At 43.2% G+C, this 22,854-nt stretch overlaps 2 protein-coding genes across 2 annotated transcripts in view; both read left to right on the forward strand.

Moving 5' to 3' along the window:
* LOC110533139 (A disintegrin and metalloproteinase with thrombospondin motifs 2) overlaps positions 1–1,649 on the forward strand; it is a 48,628-nt gene extending 46,979 nt beyond the window's left edge. The window contains exon 22 of the mRNA XM_021617226.3: positions 143–1,649. Within this exon, the coding sequence (XP_021472901.3) occupies positions 143–1,038 (896 nt within the window). The 3' untranslated portion in view covers positions 1,039–1,649. The remainder of the gene's footprint in view (positions 1–142) is intronic.
* Positions 1,650–17,079: 15,430 nt separating this feature from the next.
* On the forward strand, positions 17,080–20,883 carry LOC110534194 (uncharacterized). Its single transcript, XM_021618912.3, has 2 exons — positions 17,080–17,541; positions 19,046–20,883. The coding sequence occupies exon 2, from the start codon at positions 19,048–19,050 to the stop codon at positions 19,936–19,938; it is 891 nt and encodes a 296-aa protein (XP_021474587.2). The 5' UTR covers positions 17,080–17,541; positions 19,046–19,047; the 3' UTR covers positions 19,939–20,883.
* Positions 20,884–22,854: the final 1,971 nt, after the last annotated feature.

A 22,854-nucleotide genomic window follows, 5' to 3' on the forward strand; every position in this document is an offset into this window, starting at 1 on the left:
GCTTAATCACAGTAGCCTTTTCTGTTACTTTCTCACTTTTCCTTTCTTTGGGGTAGTTTTATGGTTTATTATGTTTACCATAACATCTGGGCCTATAGAGGTTGTGTTTTGTTTCTGAGATGTGTGTTGCTTTGTGTTTCAGGGCAGTGTAAGGGGGATAGGTCTGCGTTCTGTCGTATGGAGGTGCTGAGCAGGTACTGCACCAACACGGGGTACAGACAGATGTGCTGCAAGTCCTGCACCGAGGGGAACTTCACCACTATGGGCCAGAACCTCACCACTGGGCCCTGGAGGTACACCACACTACCCACCCCCACCAATGGCACCCATTCAACGACCCCGACAACAACCCTCAGACCCAAACCCACTGCTGGGATATATAGCACTGACTTTGCTTATGTCGAGCGTGATGATTATGGGGAGTATACAACCAAAACCGACGAACTCAGCACAACTAAAACATATAGGCCTACCACCACCCCTGGATTAACCACTAGACAGCCCAGAAGAATAACCACCTCCCTGGTTACTGCCAGAAGTACTAAACCTCCAACCACCACCACTGAGGAGACTACGGTTCCCAGAACCTCCGTCATCACCGTCACTACCGCTGAACCCACCACAATCCCCTCCAGTCAGGACCCATCAACTCTCAGAACTACAAATGTCCCCAAGTCCACCACAGCTTGGGTTGATGTTATTGAGAGGGAGTCCTGGACAACCCTGGCTCCATCTACTTCCAGACCTAAAGGAGACAAGAGACGGAAAACCATTCCAACACAGCATAGGGTCATTGTGACACTCATGCCCTCCACCATAGCCCCCCACCAGACAGAGGACAAGCGAGAAAACAACTCGGTGGACGTGCCGTATAGGATCGTTGGTGTAGACAATGAGGTCTTTCAAAACCACTTTGTTCCTAGAATACGGCCTCCATTCCGAGAAACGACACGAAACAAGAGGATACAAGAACTCCTAGCCGAGAAACAGATGCAAGACTTGCTTCTCAGACGAGCAAAAAGAAAACCAGGACCTTGATAGTGAGTCTTTCAAGACATCTTTGTTAGTGCTCCATATGGAAATATTTCTATTGAACACCTGCATAACCATTTTGCATTATTGAAACCAGAGTGAAACCAGTTCAGAGACTGTCAGTCATGTAGAAATTAAAACTTGCGGCTTGAAGATCGGAATTTGGCCTGCTTTGCTTTTTTTTTATCCAATGAGGAAAGGGAACAGCAATGGACAAAACAGACAAAATACTGAGAAATGAACTCTACAATTACTATTCTGTAAATACATTCTCTTGAGCGATAATTGCACATTTGTACTTGCTGCTTGGCAATGAAGAGATTTAATTGTCTTTTATGCTTTGATGTTATTACATATCGTACTTTTGTTAATATTGTGAACAGTTTACAATTTGGACCTTTGTAGCTCAGTTAGTAGAGCATGGTACTTGCAACATCAGGGTAGTGGGTTTGATTCCCAGAACCACCCGTACATAAAGAATGTATACATACATATACATACATACAGTATATACAGTATATAAAGGGGAGAGTGGAGTATGTTGAGGCATTTTTTACATGCAGTATCAAGGGAAATATACTGTAGTATTCTTTCTAACAAAGATATCTACATATATTTATTTGTTGTTGTTTATCCCTGGACATAATCAGAATTAATGTAAACATAATAGTTTTGAAAACATAACATTAGTGGTACTGTATCTTGGCACAACTTACGCCAGGAATGGGATAAGTTGAGCATAGAGACAGGGTAAATTGAGCATAGGGACAGGGTAAGTTGAGCATAGGGACAGGGTAAGTTGAGCATAGGGACAGGGTAAGGAGAGCATAGGGACAGGGTAAGTTGAGCATAGGGACAGGGTAAGTTGAGCATAGGGACAGGGTAAGTTGAGCATAGGGACAGGGTAAGGAGAGCATAGGGACAGGGTAAGGAGAGCATAGGGACAGGGTAAGGAGAGCATAGGGACAGGGTAAAGAGAGCATAGGGACAGGATAAGGAGAGCATAGGGACAGGGTAAAAAGAGCATAGGGACAGGGTAAGTTGAGCCACCTTGGGGTAAGTGGGTGATGGTGTCCTGTGACAGTGGGGGCTGGTGCATGTTCTCAGAGCGTGAGACATTAATGTTCTAGACACATTTCATGGGAATGTTGCAAGAACATTCATGTGTCCAGGTTCCTAAGGGTTAGGAGAATGTTCCGCCCGTCCAAACATACTGTATACAGGAGATGGTTGATATGTTCTCAGAACATAAGATATTAATGTTCTAGTAACGTTTCATGGGAACATTGCAAAAACAGTGTGTCAAAAAAAAAGCCATTACACATCCTGTTGCTGAGCCAATCAAGGCCCTGATCAGTGAACCACTGATAGCTCTTTGTCTGTTGGCAGAGTTGGGTATACTCTCACACACAGTGAATAATTGAACTTGCAAAGTGTAATCATGTGTGTCAAATATGTAAGTTATAAGCACTAACTCTTATTCAACATGTCCTCACCTGGGATTTGAACCCACAACCTCTTGGTCTACGGTACTCCAATCTTCCTGCTCTCAATAGCCAGATTAATGGATATCAGGCAGGGACATGGTGGCCATGTCCGTGTCAGATAGCCATTATTCTGAAGATTGTGTCATCATTTATTTGATTGACTTATTTCACAGCAATTTAAGGGCTTTGTGTATAGGTGTCTAATGTTGGTGGGGCATATAAACCTGTTTTACTGATACTCCTGAATCACTATTATCAATAAAATACTTTTAACAGAGCTGGAATTTAGTTTGAAAGTGCATTCACCCTACTACTTACACCTATCAAGTTGTTTCAGATCTACACAAGTGCGTAGGGAAGAGAGGTTAGGGTTTCTTCTGGACAGGACCTAACTATACTAGACTATAGACTAGACTATAGACTAACTATACATGCCCTAGAGATAACCCTTATTGGGACAGTGGTTAGGGTGTTTGTCATTGATGCTGCTGGCCTGGGCTTGAGACCTGCTAAGGGAGTCATCACGTTCTCAGCACTATATGTTAATGACAGTTACAACACACTTATCTGTTCTAATTCAAATGAGTTTGAAAGATGGGAATCTGTAGGATTACCTTTAACCTCTAGCGTCGAGCAATCCCGTATCCGGGAGCGTAATCATAGCCTCAAGCTCATTACCATAATGCAACGTTTCCTATTCATGAAAATCGCAAATGAAATGAAATAAATATATTCAAACACAAGCTTAGCCTTTTGTTAACAACACTGTCATCTCAGACGTTCAAAATATGCTTTTCAACCAAAGCTACACAAGCATTTGTGTAAGAGTACTGATAGCCTAGCATAGCATTAAGCCTAGCATTCAGCAGGCAACATTTTCACAAAAACAAGAAAAGCATTCAAATAATATAATTTACCTTTGAAGAACTTCGGATGTTTTCAATGCCGAGACTCTTAGTTAGATAGCAAATGTTCATTTTTTCCCCAAAATATTATTTATGTAGATGAAATAGCTCCGTTTTGTTCATCACGTTTGGCTAAGAAAAAGACCGGAAAATGCAGTCACTTACAACGCCAAACTTTTTTCCAAATTAGCTCCATAATATCGACAGAAACATGGCAAACGTTGTTTAGAATCAATCCTCAAGGTGTTTTTCAGTGGTGGCAGTTGGCTTCTCATCAGAAGCAAACGGAAAATACTGCAGCTGGAGATTACGCAATAATTGCAACGGAGGACACCAAGCGACCACCTGGTAGATGTAGTCTCTTATGGTCAATCTTCCAATGATATGCCTACAAATACGTCACAATGCTGTAGACACCTTGGGGAAAACGTGGAAAACGTAAGCTGACTCCTAGCTCCTTCACAGCCATATAAGGAGTCATTGTTCATGAGGCGGTTTCAAAAAATGCGGCACTTCCTGATTGGATTTTTATCTGGGTTTCGCCTGTAACATCAGTTCTGTGGCACTCACAGACAATATCTTTGCAGTTTTGGAAACGTCAGAGTGTTTTCTTTCCAAAGCTGTCAATTATATGCATAGTCGAGCATCTTTTCACTACCATCTTGGCCATGTGTTGCAACACATTAGGAATGTTCCAGATAGAGAGCTGATGTGATTCCTAATCAGAGACATGTTTGTTCCACAAGGTATACAGTATGTGGTGCAGATTTCAAAAAGATAATAGAGTTCTCTTTAAGGATGCACAGCTATTTAGGATTATACCGAACAAACACATTAACATATATTACCAAACATGTGAGTGTAGGGTAACTGCCCTAGAAGGTCTTGAACTCAAAGACACCAGCATCAATGACAAACAGCCTAACCACCGGCCCAATAAGGGATATCTCTGGAGCATGTGTTTATTAGGCTAGAATAGTTGGGCCCTGTCCAGAAGAAACCCTAACACCTCCTCCCTAGGCACTCAGCTCTGTTTAAAGTACACTCAAGAAAAGCTTTTGTTGATGATAGTGATTCAGGAGTATCAGTAAAACAGGTTAATATGCCCCACCAACATTAGACTATACAGAAAGCCCTAAAATGATTGAAATAAGTAAAGTAAATCAATGATGAGAGAATAGTCAAAGTAACTGATACTGACATAATGGCATAGCAGGAAGCTCTGAATTCTGTGAACCAAGATGTTATGAGTTCAAATCCCAGGTGGGGACATTGAATAATAATTACTGTATAAATGAATATGTAATCATGCATGTCAAATATGTATGTTGGAAACACTATATTAAAAGCATTATGTGTGGGTATCGCTAACCTTGCCAACAGACAAAAAGCACTGCAAATGGATTAGAAGTTTGCTAATCAGGATCTTGATGAGTAACAGTAACAGGGTGTAATAAAAACACTTTTCTTTGGAACCATCAGGTGACAACTGGTACACAGAAATGTTCTTGAAACGTGTCTGGAACATGAATTACTTATATTCTGAGATCAAGGTAACTATGTTCTGTGTATGTTTGCTGGGATGGTTGATAGAATATTCTCCTAAACCTCAGAGAAAAGGACACAGGAATGTTCTTGCAGCGTTCCCATGAAACGTGTCTAGAACATTAAACTTGCACATTATAACCCCGTTCTAAATAAGTTCTGTTTGACATTAAGGGAATGTAACTTCAACACCAAAACATGCTAAAAAAAGGCTATTAGAAGGTTTTTACTAACATAGATAGAATGTTCCCCTGACTATGGGAAAACTGGACACTCAAACATTAAGGGAACATTCCGGATAACATTACAAAAATGTTTTCTCTCCCTAGAATGGTTAGCTGGGTTGTGAGCCTCTGCTACTCCATCATAGCCTCTCTTTCGCAGTTACATGTTAGTTTTCTTTTTTCTTGTCAATGCACTTCTTCAGTGTTATCTTTGTCTATTGTTAAATTCCTTGCTGCACCTCAAATAGACTTCTTCCCTTTTCTCACTTCCTTACCTGCTCTTTCAAAAACCTCAAGGGGGCTAGACCCCTGCTTGCTTTACTTTTGTATGCAGAGGGAATGATAATGTCTGCTCTGTAACATTAAAAATGCAGTTGAGTTCATATGCATGACACACTGCAAAAACACTATGGATATTATACATAAAACGGACAACATTTATCATAATTTGTATGGGGTATGGTGGCCCATGGCTATTGGCTCAACTTACCCTTAGGTGAACCTTTGCCCCAGTCTGAGGTCCTGAGCACTCTGGAGCAGGTTTTCATCAAGGATCTCTCTGTACAGACCAGATAATATTGTTTGTCATGGTCTAGGAGTCCTTTAGGTGCCTTTTGGCAACCTCCAAGCAGGCTGTCATGTGCCTTTTACTGAGGAGAGGCTTCTGTCTGGCCACTCTACCGTAAAGGCCTGATTGGTGGAGTGCTGCAGAAATGAATGTCTTTCTGGAAGTTTGTCCCATCTCCACAGAGTAACTCTGGAGCTCTGTCAGAGTGGCCTCCCTGATGAAGGCCCTTCTCCTCCGATTACTCAGTTTGACCGGGCGGCCAGCTCTAGGAAGAGTCTTGGTGGTTCCAAACTTCTTCCATTTAAGAATGATGGAGGCCACTGTGTTATTGGGGAACTTCAAAGCTGTTTTGGTACCCTTGCCCAGATTTTTGCCTCTACACAGTCCTGTCTTGGAGCTCTAGGACAATTCCTTCGACCTTAAGGCTTGGTTTTCATGTCATCTGACCAAAGCACCAGTTCCATTCAAAGTGCCAAAGACATTGAGCAAACTCCAGGCTTTCTTGGATTAAAATGAAAATTAAGCTCTTTGGCCATGCACACCAGTGGTGCGTTTGGCTTCGAAATGAAAATGCATAAACAGAAAATAACCCCATACTCACTGTAAAATATGGTGGTGGAGCTTTGATGTTGTGCCAAATAATGCCCCCCCTAAGACACAATGGGATTCTATGAGTTCACATTTTTGTTGCTAGGGCTGTTGCTCGAATTTGCAACATTCTGACCGGATTTTCAAGGCCACGAACCAACGTGTCCGTTGCTATGCTGGTAGCTTGGTTACCTCGAAGCGGTCGGGAAGGAAGGAGGACACAGGCAGTTCTAGTTCTATTTCACCTCAGAGGCGCTCGCTCACAAGTAAGCCGGGTGCCGTTTAGACCGCACAGAGTGACTCCCTTCTGGGCTTTCTGACATCATATGGCAGCACCTTGTGTGTCAAGAATTCAGCATAGCAAGTTTGTATAAAGGTCTAGTTATTAAATGGGTAAATATTTACACAGTAAAATGCTCTAAAACGCTCTGGTGACTAACACATTTTTTTGCTGCCCTGTTTCCAATCGTCCACATGGCTGGGAGAACCTATTCAAGTAACTGTTGAATCTAGGGGTCATTTTTTTTATTTTTGGAAAAAAACGTTCCCAAAGTAAACAGGCTATTTTCAGGACCAGAAAATAGAATATGCATATAATTGACAGCTTAGGATAGAAAACACTCTAAAGTTTCCAAAACTGTAAAGATATTGTCTGCGAGTATAACAGAACTGATTTTGCTGGCAAAAGAATGAGAAAAATCCAATCATGAACGCAGCGGTTTCTAAATAAGAGTCCCTTCCTATGCTTCCCTATTGAGCAGTGAATGGGATATCAACGATATTCCTTTTTCTATGGCTTCCTTAATGTGTCTAGTATCACAAGACATAGTTTCAGGCTTTTATTTTGAAAAAATTAGCCTGAGCGACAACATTGAGTCAGTGTCCACCTGATGGCTCTTTGTGTATTTCTTGCGCAAAAGACAAGAGGTAGCCATTTTTCAACCCGGTCTTACTGAAAAAAAGCTATGTCCCGGTTGATATATTATCAAATAGATATTTGAAAAACACCTTGAGGATTGATTATAAACAACGTTTGCCATGTTTCTGTTGATATTATGGAGCTAATTTGGAATATTTTTCAGAGTTGTCGTGACCGCAATTTCCGGTAGTTTTCTCAGCCAAAAGTGAAGAACTAACGGAGCTATTTTTGGCTACAAAAATAATTTTTCTGGAAAAAAAGGAACATTTGCTATCTAACTGGGAGTCTTGTGAGTGAAAACATCCAAAGCTCATCAAAGGTAAACGATTTAATTTGATTGCTTTTCTGATTTTCGTGACCAGAATGCCTGCTGCTAGCAATAATGCTATGCTAGGCTATTGATAAATTTACACAAATGCTTGTCTTGCTTTGGCTGTAAAGCATATTTTCAAAATCTGAGATGACAGAGTGATTAACAAAAGGCTAAGCTGTGTTTGAATATATTTCACTTGTGATTTCATGAATATTAATATTTTCTAGTAAGATTTTTTTCCGTTGCGTTATGCTACTTAGTGTCAGTTGATGACAATTCTCCCGGATCCGGGATGGGTAGCTACAAGAGGTTTTTTAAGTAAATACATTTCTAAAATGTAAAAAACAACAACTTTGTTTTATTAGCTAACGTCACAGTGCAGACTAACTCAAATGAGCTGCTAACAGTAGTTAGCTATCTAGCCAACTTTGCATACTGTATAGATAAATAGCTAGCTAAGTGAATTAAATATCACCAGCAACCCAACTTCATATTAGCTATCGTTAGCTATCTTGATGTTTTTATCACCGCTAGCTACCTGCATTTGTAGGTAGCTAGCTAACAGCCATGGAGGAGTGTGAAAGGATAGCAGCCCCAACTGTCAAAGTGAGAGTGTTAGAATTGCATAAATTCAAATCTGGTATCAGGATAAATATAACAATGAGTCACCGATTGTATACTATCTATTTTTTATTAGCTAAGTAATAAATGGCAAATGCAACTTTCGTATATACAGCTCACTGTAATACCAGGCAGGGCAGAACAGATAACTGACAAGATGTATGTAAACAGTGTTCTTATACTGTGATAGACATTGTCCCAACCCTTCTGTTGGCCTATCACAGTAGAGGCTGGGCGTGGTTTAAACTTGCCCAGCCTATCGCAGGCGCTCAGGCGGGTCCCCGCCTCTTGGCGCTTCTTGGAGTCCTCCCTCCGTCGATGTATAGATCCTTACTGTTCTGGTATCACAGCCTAGTTATAACAGTTGCTCAGTTCCTGCTATTGTGTTGTTCAGTATTTTTCCATTTCAGTTAAACCTCGTGATGACCACCCCTCCCTATCACAACTTTGTAAGATACAGCAAGTCACACCATGTGCTCAATATTGCTACATAAAAAAACACGGACAAAGCATCTGCTGGGCTGTTATCTACAGTTTTGCAACATGCAGGTCACACCATGTTACTCAGTTCTTGTCACACACAAACAGGCAAGTAGCAATCAGTTGTTTAATCTCATAATGATGCTCCAGTGCACAAATAATACAGACACCTCCCACAACCAACATCAGATCATATTTAATCATATATATGCTAATGGCTATAATGTAAAATACAGAATCCAACAAGAGTAACGTTAGGCTATTCTGGATAGGGCAGGTACTTTTGTGTACTTCCAGTCCCTAGCAGTGAGGACAGAGATAATAATAACATAATATTCAGTGTGGTCTAATTTGTGTATAAGGAAGTCTGTTTCTTATGAGGTTTTCTGTCCTCATATACAGAGAGCCTGTCTGCAGAGGAAGAGGTCACAATAAAGAGCAGTGGTTCTCAGTCCTGGTCCTGGGGACTCAAAGGGGGCACATTTTTGTTTTTACATTAGCACTGCACAGCTGATTCAAATGTTCAACTCATCAAGCTTCAAGTGGTATTTATGTATTCATATGTGATGCTATCCTTGATATTATCCTGCATGTGCACATGCATCTATCAATCCAATGTTATCATGATTTGATATAAGGGATAGAATACTTTAGTAATCCACAATGACCTGGTGATATAAAAGTCCATTATCTATACATTATCTTCTAACTGGAGATTCCTGCCTACAGTTACCGTGTAGGGCACTACAAGGTTGGGTGACCAGGGCCATCTGTGTCCTGCATAACTTCATGAGGATGGACATGAGGACCAGGAGGGGATCTGTAGATCGCCGCTGTGTGCCAGAGGAGAAGTCTGCTGCTCTGCAGGATGTTTCAAGGATGGGGTCCAACAATGCAGCAAGAGAGGCAATCCGTCTGTGGGAGATTACTTTCTACTTCTTCAAAGGCGGTGTTGTTCCCTGAGGTCATCTTTAGTGACCGAGGTCGTGAACTCTGGAACAAGGTAATAACATAACATTACAGGCTATATTCCGTCACCAACGATATAAAAGTTTATTTACTGATGTTCGATTTTCTTGCTATTGTCTTACTCTCTGCAGAGATGAGGAACCCTCTTGGCACAATACCATCAGAAATCCATGAGAAAACATATTTCTCTTGTTTTCAGGCACCATTTCCCAGTCCGATTCCAGTCCCCGTCCTGGGTCCAGGCCTGCCAAGCTCGACACAACAGAGGTCATCGTCCACTGCCTCTGTAGGAAATATGTGAGAAAAGGTAAGGAGGTGGCCTGGTGCAGGAGATGTGGCAAGCATTTTCATGTGTCTTGTTTGTCTCATGTTGCCAATGTGCGTGAATTTGTCTGTCCGTCATCTGTTTTGTCTGATGTTTTCCCCATCCTTATTTTCACTGCTTGGCCAGCTTCCCACCTCAAGACGGTAGGTATTTTACTACGTTGCGTCTTGTTGTATATTGTATGTTATTGTAAATAACTTGTATAAATGTGTTTTTTTTGCAGACATTGGCTGTGAAGTTGGTAAGTTGTTTGGTAAGTATATAGCATAGTTATATGTCTTGTATTCCAACTAACATTTACAAGCATGTAAATGTTTGTATATTTTCCATTTGTTTGCTGGTAAATATTTGAAACTTGCTTGAATTGGCTGTAAATGTATACATTTGCACATTAAATGTATTCATTGCAGGTAAAATTTTCAATTGACTGTTCAGTTGACCAGTTAGACTTACTGGTCCTTAACCCCTTATCCGTAGCCATGAATCCTTTGTGTCCAATTCCAAATCAAATTTTAGGCCAGGGTTGGTATGGAATTAGACATTGGTTTCTAGTTAGTGTTTGTATATCTAGAGGTTCTAGATTTGTGTATGTAATATGGCAGAAGTGTCCCGGAGTCCATTACACAGCAGGGTTGAGTCATATTGCCATATTGCTACACCTATCCAAGTCCCATCAGGTCAAGCACTACAAAGATAGAGTAGGGGGTTAAAGGCCTTAATTAAAAACAAAATCCTCCTCTCGACCTGTACCTTGACGTGGTGAGAGGGCTTTCAATGAAACCAGGCCCATGTTATTGAACCCCTGACTGAGACTGGCTGCCTGTCGAGGACAACTTTCTTTCCTCTCCCTCCAGACGAAATTCTGCATCTAGTGACGTCTGATTGCCCAGCAATCCGCCCACTAATCCCATCCCCTCCTCCATCTCATTACATGCTACATCTCATTACAAGCTACTGTTATTGTCATGTTGTCATTATCTACTAATACAGTTTGCTAGCTGTATCATACTGGGCATATAATTACTACGCAGCCTATATAATGCCAAATGTTTAGTGCTTTTCACACGCAGGTGCATGAGCCATGTGCTCATAGGACTAGCAGCAGCACAATCACCTTGTAGTATTCTAACACATTTGTCAATGGAAACAACAACATAAACTGTATGTTTTCATACCTGATAATCTGATAATGTAATAAAACTGCAATTGAAATATACTACTGTTGTCCTCCTTTGACTTTTGAACTGTGTCAGGAATGGTAAAGAATGCTAGTATCCACATAATGAAGATTGCGTACCAAATAAAACACATTTTCAGGAATATGTAGGCCTGCAATGCCAAACCATCTCTTGCTCCCCCAGTAGTAATGAGGTAATAATAATGTGCAGTGGAGAACTAAGCTCTCTACGACGCTGAACACCTTGCGGTGTCCACAGGGTGGCACTAATGACTGTCTTGTCTTCTAGCCAGATATTTCAACATTTACTGTAGATGCAATTCATGGTGGGTACAATAATATAGGCTATACCATGGAAAGTTTCACTTTTGTTTGTAGCCTTACTTTCAAAAGATGAATGTGTACCACTGCCGTTACAAATATTTTTTTATTCCTTTTCTGAAGAGAATTTGAAGAATACATTTTTATATAGGCTATTATGTCTCTTTAGGTAGATTGTTTTTCTATGGCTTGTTCCAGCCATCTGTTTGATGTTGTTTTTTGTCTTTAACCTCCACCTGATTGCTTTTTCGTGTCTCATGTATCTATATGGGTTTCTGGGATCAGTCAAAAACAGCAATTCCACACATCCAGAAAGTCAATTTGATATGAATTCTAATTTAATTTCACATTGTTTCATTGAATAGGCTACATGCATTCATGCAGAGTAAAAGGATTGGACGTGTTCAACTTTCATCAGAAACCCAAACAGTGGATGTGATTGAATATAGGGTCCTCACGTTCCTGTGTAATATCATTTTCAATCCATCTGATACTGTACACCATCTGATATAAGTGATTATGTGATATGACCATGTGGTAAGCGACACATTGATTGATGAGTAAAGGTTGTCTTGAGTAAAGATTAGTCTTGAATACCAGACCCTAGGTAACAGAGAGTGCCTAGGGTCTGGTTTCAATGACGGAGGGGAAAAACAATTCCGGGGTGGGGTCCTCTTCAGACAAACATCCCTTCTAACACATCACAAGTGTGGGAAGGCAGGGCTTAAAATGTGGGCAGGAACTGTGCTCATGAAAAATCATCCCCCATAGAGATAGAGGATCCGTCTTGATATCTGTGCCATTTCATTTGTCACATGCGCCGAATACAACAGGTAGACCTTAACATGAAATGCTTACTTACAACCCTTAAACAACAATGCAGTTGGTAGAGTTAAGAAAATATTGACTAAATAAATTGAAGTACAAAAAAATTAAATACAAAAGTAACACAATAAAATAACTATAATGAGGCTATATTCAGGGGGTACTGGTACCGAGTCAATGTGCGGGGGTACGGGTTAATCGAGGTAATTTGTACATGTAGGTTGGGTTAAAGTGACTATGGGGGTGTCAATAAAAATAGTCCGGGTGGCCATTTGATTAATTGTTCAGCAGTCTTATGACTTGGGGGTAGAAGCAGTTAAGGAGCCTTTTGGACCTATATTTGGCACTCCGGTACCACTTGCAGTGTGGTAGCAGAGAGAACAGTCTATTTGACATTTTTTGGGGCCTTCCTCTGATACCGCCTAGTATATAGGTCCTGGATGGCAGGAAGCTTGGCCCCAGTTATGTACTGGGCTGTACGCACTATCCTCTGTAGCACCTTACGGTGACGCAACCTGTCAGGATGCTCTCGATGGTGCAGCTGTAGAACATTTTGAGGATCTGGGGACCCAGGCCAAATCTCCTGAGGGGGGATAGGTGTTGTCGTTCCCTCTTCACAACTTTCTAGCTGTGTTTGTTGATGTGGACACCAAGGAATTTGAAACTATCGACCCGTTCCACTACAGCCCCGTCGATGTGAATGGGGGCGTGTTCGGCCATCCTTTTCCTGCAGTCCACGATCATCTCCTTTGTCTTGCTCACATTGAGGGAGAGGTTGTTGTCCTGGCACCACACTGCCAGGTCTCTGACCTCCTGCCTATAGGCTGTTTCAACGTTGTCGGTGATCATGCCTACCACCGTTGTGTCGTCAGCAAACTTAATGATGGTGTTGGAGTCGTGCTTGGCCACACAGTCGTGGGTGAACAGGGAGTACAGGAGGGGACTAAACATGCACCCCTGAGGGGGCCCCATGTTGAGGATCAGCGTGGCAGATGTGTTGTTGCCTACCCTTACTACCTGGGGGCGGCCTGTCAGGAAGTCCAGGATCCAGTTGCATAGGGAAATGTTTAAGGTTAGCTTAGTGATGAGCTTTGTGGTCACTATGGTGTTGAACACTGAGCTGTAGTCAATGAACAGCATTTTCACATAGGTGTTCCTTGTGTCCAGGTGTGAAAGGGCAGTGTGGAGTGTGATTGAGATTGCGTCACATCAATATACAATAGAGTTGCTTACAAATACGACATTGAATGTTTGTGGCCTAGATACAGCTTTGACTTAAATTGGCTTGAAAATCTATGGCAAGACCAAATGTCTGTGTATCAATGATCAACAACCTTACAGAGCTTGAATATTTTTTTTTATAAAGACTAATATGCAAATATTGTAAAATCTGGGTGTGCAAAGCTCTTGGAGACTTACCCAAAAAAACTCACAGCTGTAATCAATGCCAAAGGTGATTCTAGCAGGAGGTTGAATACTTACGTAATCAAATCAAGATACTGTACCTTGTGGTAAAGGTGTGCTGTAGCTAGCACAGTGCGTGGGGGCCAGGTTAGCCTTCTTGCAGGTAAATACCCTTGACCGAGAAGCCTGGGGGCTGAACCCAGTTGGTCTGCCTAACCCAACAAGTGCACATGGATTTACTAGACAGCTTTGCAAGAGTGTGCAAAGCTGTCAAGGCAAAGGGTGGCTACTCAAATAGATCTCAAATATAAAATAGATTTTGATTTGTTTAACACTTTTTTGTTTACCACATGATTCCAAATGTGTTATTTCATTGTTTTCTGTCGATAAGAGCTGAGGTCCTACGTACGGCAGGGAAGACCTCAACATTCGCCTCTGAACTGTTATGTAGGAATTGAGGAATTTAAGTCATGCTGAGGAAAGCTTCAGTAGCCGTCGTGATCATTTCCGCAAGGAGGAGATGCGAGAATGACCATAGGGCGGGCGAGTGGCGCCTCAGAAGGAGGGATGGGCTCACCTTATTCGCCACCTGTTTGTCTCCGACAGACATTGTGTGATCGGTTACTTCAGCATTTGTGATCGCCTGAGAAATCCAATTGTGAGATATCGAAACAAGCATTTAGACATTAACTCACAAACGACCACTGGCCCAGCTGCACTAGATAGATATCAATCAATCAATCAAATTTTATTTGTCACATACACATGGTTAGCAGATGTTAATGCGAGTGTAGCGAAATGCTTGTGCTTCTAGTTCCGACAATGCAGTAATAACAAGTAATCTAACTAACAATTCCAAAACTACTGTCTTGTACACAGTGTAAGGGGATAAAGAATATGTACATAAGGATATATGAATGAGTGATGGTACAGAGCAGCATAGGCAAGATACAGTAGATGGTATCGAGTACAGTATGTACAAATGAGATGAGTATGTAAACAAAGTGGCATAGTTTAAAGTGGCTAGTGATACATGTATTACATAAGGATACAGTCGATGATATAGAGTACAGTATATACGTATGCATATGAGATGAATAATGTAGGGTAAGTAACATTATATAAGGTAGCATTGTTTAAAGTGGCTAGTGATATATTTACATCATTTCCCATCAATTCCCATTATTAAAGTGGCTGGAGTTGAGTCAGTGTCAGTGTGTTGGCAGCAGCCACTCAGTGTTAGTGGTGGCTGTTTAACAGTCTGATGGCCTTGAGATAGAAGCTGTTTTTCAGTCTCTCGGTCCCAGCTTTGATGCACCTGTACTGACCTCGCCTTCTGGATGATAGCGGGGTGAACAGGCAGTGGCTCGGGTGGTTGATGTCCTTGATGATCTTTATGGCCTTCCTGTGACATCGGGTGGTGTAGGTGTCCTGGAGGGCAGGTAGTTTGCCCCCGGTGATGCGTTGTGCAGACCTCACTACCCTCTGGAGAGCCTTACGGTTGAGGGCGGAGCAGTTGCCGTACCAGGCGGTGATACAGCCCGCCAGGATGCTCTCGATTGTGCATCTGTAGAAGTTTGTGAGTGCTTTTGGTGACAAGCCGAATTTCTTCAGCCTCCTGAGGTTGAAGAGGCGCTGCTGCGCCTTCTTCACGATGCTGTCTGTGTGAGTGGACCAATTCAGTTTGTCTGTGATGTGTATGCCGAGGAACTTAAAACTTGCTACCCTCTCCACTACTGTTCCATCGATGTGGATAGGGGGGTGTTCCCTCTGCTGTTTCCTGAAGTCCACAATCATCTCCTTAGTTTTGTTGACGTTGAGTGTGAGGTTATTTTCCTGACACCACACTCCGAGAGCCCTCACCTCCTCCCTGTAGGCCGTCTCGTCGTTGTTGGTAATCAAGCCTACCACTGTTGTGTCGTCCGCAAACTTGATGATTGAGTTGGAGGCGTGCGTGGCCACGCAGTCGTGGGTGAACAGGGAGTACAGGAGAGGGCTCAGAACGCACCCTTGTGGGGCCCCAGTGTTGAGGATCAGCGGGGAGGAGATGTTGTTGCCTACCCTCACCACCTGGGGGCGGCCCGTCAGGAAGTCCAGTACCCAGTTGCACAGGGCAGGGTCGAGACCCAGGGTCTCGAGCTTGATGACGAGCTTGGAGGGTACTATGGTGTTGAATGCCGAGCTGTAGTCGATGAACAGCATTCTCACGTAGGTATTCCTCTTGTCCAGATGGGTTAGGGCAGTGTGCAGTGTGGTTGAGATTGCATCGTCTGTGGACCTATTTGGGCGGTAAGCAAATTGGAGTGGGTCTAGGGTGTCAGGTAGGGTGGAGGTGATATGGTCCTTGACTAGTCTCTCAAAGCACTTCATGATGACGGATGTGAGTGCTACGGGGCGGTAGTCGTTTAGCTCAGTTACCTTAGCTTTCTTGGGAACAGGAACAATGGTGGCCCTCTTGAAGCATGTGGGAACAGCAGACTGGTATAGGGATTGATTGAATATGTCCGTAAACACACCGGCCAGCTGGTCTGCGCATGCTCTGAGGGCGCGGCTGGGGATGCCGTCTGGGCCTGCAGCCTTGCGAGGGTTAACACGTTTAAATACAGTAAGTACATATACCGATACAATTTACTTTGCATTTAGTAGTCCAACAGCACAGGGAACTAATTCATGTTTGAACACGTTCTTCTTGGCCATGGGCATTCTGAAGCGCCGGCCAGAGGGAAGCGTCTCGAACTGAGGGTGTAGAGGGTGGGAGGGGTCGCTAATGACAGCCAGTGTCTTCTTTTTGGTTGCTTTGTGGAACAGAATGTGGTCGACCAATTACTTTGCTGGGTGTGTTTACTATTCTGGTCAGTTTGCTTTTGCTCCTCACGCTCAGATGACCATACCAGACTGTCATGTTGAAGGTGAGGATGCAGTACACACTCTCCAGAACATCCTGGCTGACCCCAAACCCCCTTTAATTTCCTGATTAAGAAAAAAAAATACAGTCTGCATTCTCTGTAAAACTCAGCTTGTTACCAATTTGTGTCCCTAGATATTTAAAACACTTAACCACCCCCTCTGGTTGGTCGTTCAGAGAGAGTGGTTGGGACATTGGTAAGTTGTTGCCGTTGATGATCAGCTCCTTTGCCTTTTCCACATTGATGTGGAGGGCACTTGACCGACGCCATTCTTGAAGGTTGTTTGTCTGTTTAAAATAGCTGTCCGCATCTGACGTAGCATCTTTTTTTAAAAAGAGTCCTACCAGAGCCATGTCATCTGCATACTTAAAAAGGCTCACATTGTTTCCTCGGATCTTCATCTCGTTAGTATAGATAGAGAACAACAACAGTGAAAGGGCACACCCCTGGGGGTACTCCTGTGTTCTTGCGTCACGACCCTGTGTTGAATCATGGGGACCATTATCCTCTCCTCCTCATCCTGTTCTCCTCTCATCTTCCTCTCCACGACCTCATCCTCCTCTAACTGCCGCCTCTTTCCTCCCCCTGCCTAACCTCCTACTCTCTTCTCTCTTTCTCTTTCTTGCCGCTCCACTCACTCCGCGTACCTTCCACACTCTTACTCTGTACATCAATAAAATCCATTTGGCACATGATTATGCTCAGCCACAAAATGGGATGGAGGTGCTATTTTTAGCCGGCTACGGGAGGAGAGGGAGGCCATGGGAGCGAGAGAGAGAGAAAGGGGGTGGGATAAAGCGTTCTTTTCGTTCTGTAGCTGTATGTCGGTCGGAGACACAGAGCTCTGTGGCAGCTTGGCTAGAGACAGCAAGCGGGGTGAGATCTAACGAAGACGAGCAAACGACACCACCTGAAACACAAATAAGACACAGGTAGGAAGCTCTGCTGCATTCTACATAAAACAGGCAAAGCCAGACACCTGGACTGATAGCAATACTAATAGATGGTAGGTGTCCTGAGGAAATTGAATGGTTATATCATAGCTGCGTACATGGCTAGGCAATAAGTACACAAAAAACAATGTATGTGATGATGATGCTCAACGGCAAAAAAGTTGATATGCTTAAAATGTCATTAATAAATAAGTATTTTGGTACCCTATGGGATGTGCAGAACAAATATACGTCATAACCTCTATTTGAGATTCTGCAAACAATTAAGATATTTTTAGGACACTAGATGAGATTATGTAATAGGGATTTGTTTTGCTATGTGAATGAAGTCACCATGCCTAACGTAAATTAGTAACACTGGTCTGACTGTCGGTTTGTCAGTCTGTCTTCTAAGCTCACTGTTCCTGAGACAACATGAGAATAGGGAGGGGCATAATGAGTTGTTTACATGGTGTCCTAAAATGGAGAGCTGTGCTGTGTTACCTTCAATGAAAAGGAAAGCTAGTAGTTTAAGCCCACTCAATGTTAATCTATGCTTTTATATATTTATTAGTGTGTGTGAACATATTTTTGTGTGGTGTATGTGTGGGTTATCAGGTGGGTGGATTGTGTGGTGTATGTGTGGGTTATTAGGTGGGTGGATTGTGTGGTGTATGTGTGGGTTATTAGGTGGGTGGATTGTGTGGTGTATGTGTGGAATATTAGGTGGGTGGATAGTGTGGTGTATGTGTGGGTCATTAGGTGGGTGGATTGTGTGAGTGTGTGTGTGGGTTATTAGGTGGGTGGAATGTGTGGTGTATGTGTGGGTTATTAGGTGGGTGGATTGTGTGGGTCATTAGGTGGGTGGATTATGTGGTGTATGTGTGGGTCATTAGGTGGGTGGATTGTGTGGTGTATGTGTGGGTTATTAGGTGGGTGGATTGTGTGGTGTATGTGTGGGTCATTAGGTGAGTGGATTATGTGAGTGTGTGTGCGGGTTATTAGGTGGGTAGATTGTGTGGTGTATGTGTGGGTTATTAGGTGGGTGGATTGTGTGGTGTATGTGTGGGTCATTAGGTGGGTGGATTATGTGAGTGTGTGTGGGGGTTATTAGGTGGGTAGATTGTGGGGTGTATGTGTGGGTTGTTAGGTTTATGTGAGTGTGTGTGTCTAATATGAGCACACACTGAGATGTGATGAGGGAAAGCGAGGTTACCATGGAGACGGGCTCAGCACATCTTTCCTGTAAATGATTGCACATACGAATCAAATACATACATGCATTTCATATGCAATTATCCATTTAAAAAACATACAAAGAGCATGGTCAATTACACTTCGCCTGATTTTTACTTTTGCCTGTATTTAATTAGATACAAATTGATAATTCATTAAAAAATATGTAATTCTCATGGCATTGTTTACATTTTCCACAATCCAAGCTTTGCAAAAACCAAAAGTGATTCTCAGAGACTGACCTGACCAGCCTCTCTCTGTTTCCCAGGCATGCGACCCCGCTCCAGACTCCTGGCTAAGAGGTGGCTGCCCACCATCAGGGAGGGCTATGAGGAGCTGGTCCAGGACATGAACCAGGCCAACAGCCGCCACCTCCCTCCCCATGGTCAGGCCCACTCACTGTCTACCCATGACTACTTCCTGTCCATCTGCCAGCTCGCCCGACCAACCTTCCCCCAGGGCGAACCTGACTGTGACATCCTCACGGTGGGCGGTCTGACCTCCCTGAGGCCTTGTCTGAGGCTGCACAAACTGAGGGACCCTGTGCCACCCTGTCTGCCTCTGATCTCTAAGGTCAGCCGCCACACACAGTTAGAGCAGGAGGAGAGTCAGAATGAGTGTAGTGGCCCAGAGAGAGCGGTGGATGTCAGTTCACGTCAGACCTCCAGTAGGGTTGTCCCCAGTGTCTCTGACCCCCTGGAGTTCCTCTACGGTCACAGGGAAGGACTCCTCTCAGCCGCCTGTCGCGCCCATGACTCACAGGGCCGCATGGGCGAAGGGAGTCAGAGTGTGACGCAGAGTCGACCACAACCCCCGGTACATGCCGACAGTTTCCCCCGCATGTGTTCCTCGCCCCTGACCCAGCGCAAAAACAGCTGTCGTGAGCTATGGCTGGTGGACCCCACTGACCAAAAGAAGCCAAACCCTGACCCTGCTCCACCAGAGACATCCTCATCAGACCAGCAGAAACCTGATGCCTCCAGCTCATTCTCATGGAGGTTCCAGAACAACCCAGACAGGGCGCCTGCAGGTGAGAGGGGGAAGTGCACTCGCTACATGGACCATCACACAATGGTGTCACACTGGATCGCTGACTGTCGCTCGGCCTGGAGAGAAGCCAGAATCAGGGCGTGCATGCTTCCGGCCATCGCAGAGATGTAAACTTGTGTAGCGTTATTAATCCCCACTCTTAAGTATTGTACATTATGGATCCTTGATGTACTATGTACTGCTTAATTGGTACATTTGGACAATGCAGGTCCATACGGTAACATGTACAAATCGCGTTTTCATGCCTGACCTTTTTGTACAGTATATAGTGTAAGACATATTGTAGGCTAGCGTATGCCTCACACATATCACAGTGAGTGGAATGTTGACAGTGCTTAGAAGACATCAGTATTAGGGTAGCCTCGTAAAGTGGAACAAGACAGGATTTTGGAAGGATGATCACGCGAGACAAGTGTTCGTGTGAATAAAGATGTGTGGAAAAGATGCAGAATTTGCTATAAGGATTATGCACAAAGACATATATATGACTAAGAAAAATGACAGATCATAATCTTTACTATGGAGTGAGTGATATCTCACTCCATTATTGACGAATGATAACTCTGGTCAAAGAAAACATTCTACTCGTCATAACAATGGGAAGGGTACAGCTTTAGAATCAGAACGGAGTGATCCTATAGCTAGTTCAGGCTCCCTGTAGGAGAGCATTCAAACTCAGATTATTCTCAGTGGTTCTGAAAATGTCTCTTGCGATTTCCTCTCTCATGTATGATATGAGTTATGCAATGACAATGGAGATCGGTGGAAAACTGATGAGTCTATTGAAAACTTCTACTAAGTAAAGCCACGATGAAACAGTACATCATATTCACACTGAGTGAAACAGCATGTGACATTGTAGTATATTATTTTTTGATTATGTTTAATGGCCCTCCATGACAGTACAATGAACTCTGTGTCAAAATATACAAATGGAAAGACAACAGTATAATTGACTTGTAAAAGGTTGACAATACAATCGTTTGATCGTGTATGGTATGGCTTTTGTACCTCTGTCCATTGTTGGCTCGTAATCTAATAAAATGATGTGTTTTACCCTGCCTCGGAGTGTCCAAAACCTAGACCTGTTGCACTAGGAAATATATCTGTATAGTGCAAGATAAACAAGTTATCCTAAACCCTTCTGTGATGGGGAGATAACAAAATCCTGCTCAGTATCTATTTTTTTTACCCCTTTTTCTCCCCAATTGGTAGTTACAGTCTTGTCCCATTGCTGCAACTTCCGTACGGACTCGGGAGAGGCGAAGGTCGAGAGCCATGCGTCCTCCAAAACACGACCCCGCCAAGCAGCACAGGTTCTTGACACACTGCTCGCTTAACCTGGAAGCCAGCTGCACCAATGTGTCAGAGGAAACGCCATACAGCTGGCGACCAAAGCCAGCATGCAGGCGCCCAGCCACCACAAGTAGTCGCTAGAGCCAGATGGGACAAGGACATCCCAGCCAGCCTAACACTCTGGGATCAAACCCGGATCTGTAGTGATCCCTCTAGCACTGCAGTGCCTAAGACAGCTGCGCCACTCGGGAGGCCCCCTGCCCTATATCTTGAAGCATTATGACGGACTCTAAATTCCTAGAATTAACCAGGGATGTTATTTGTACAAAAAAATAACAGGAATTAGATTACAATAATGAATATACAACTGAGTTTCAAGACCTTGTCATGGACATGGCAACTTGAATAATAACTTTTGTCAGTCCAATGGTAAATGTATGCAAACAAGTAACACAGTGTCCTCCGGTGATAGCAGTCAGGACACAAGAGTAAATTGGCCTTTTGTTGAGGTAGGGTAAATCCATTTTAATTCAATCACTTTTTGACGGCACCCCTTTTGATTTAAACAAAACTTCCCATACATGTCTGCCCATGGTAGAAGTGCTCAGAAAGTGATTTTTTTTTTTTTTTTGCCAAAACCATTAAAAAGATTAAGGTGCTCAAAGTTGACCTATTTTGCATAACGTACCATACCATTAGACATCCATGTCTTCAACATGACAAGACAGCCTATAGGGATGAGGTAAGAGCCCTGGCAGATTGGTGCCAGGAAAATAACCTATCCCTCAACGTCAACAAAATGAAGGCGCTGATCTCAAACTACGGGAGACAGCACATTGACAGCCTGAAATGGCCTTCACACAAACCCTGTGGTGAATAAGGCGCAACAGAAATTCAATTTAGCCCCTGAGACCCTGTGAGGGAAATGTTATGTTTGTGTATCAAATCAATGCTACTGTTCCAATAACCAATTAGATGTGTTCATGCAGGTGAATGACTGATCGTGTATGGAGGAATCCTCACTCTCACTGATAAGCAACTTGACAGTACACCCAGAATGTTGCTATGGGAAAAACCAAGGTATCTCAGTTTCAAGGAGTCAACTTGGAGAGAAAGCCTTGTGAGGTATTGGTCAGTCACATGTGCGAGCCACCAGTAATGATGAATGAATCATGCTATATCATGTAAATATACATGTCTGTGTATAGCCATATATAAGACAACTGCAACTGATTTTAGACCATGTTAAGAGTTAATGGAAAACTGTTTAAAAAATATTGTTACGGTGCGTGAATGAGGACCCAAAAGCGAATTAACTTAAACAGAGCTTCTTTAATTACCAAACATAGGTAGGCTCAGACGGACCGGCAGATTCCGACAGGACAAGACAAGGTTACAGCAAACATGACGACAGTCTGGTTCAGGCATGAAACACAACAAACAAGAATCCGACAAGGACAGGAACAAAAACAGAGAGAGATATAGGGGACTAATCAGAGGGAAAAGGGGAACAGGTGGGAGAAGGGGTGACGAGGTAGTCAAGAGGAGACAAGGAACAGCTGGGGGAAAGCGGGGGAGAAAAGGTAACCTAACAACGACCAGCAGAGGGAGACAGGGTGAAGGGAAAGGACAGAGACAAGACACAACATGACAGTACATGACAGTACCCCCCCACTCACCGAGCGCCTCCTGGCGCACTCGAGGAGGAAACCTGGCGGCAACGGAGGAAAT

This window comes from Oncorhynchus mykiss, chromosome 10, assembly GCF_057628025.1.
Source record: "Oncorhynchus mykiss isolate SJ-2025 chromosome 10, ASM5762802v1, whole genome shotgun sequence".
NCBI lineage: Eukaryota > Metazoa > Chordata > Actinopteri > Salmoniformes > Salmonidae > Oncorhynchus > Oncorhynchus mykiss.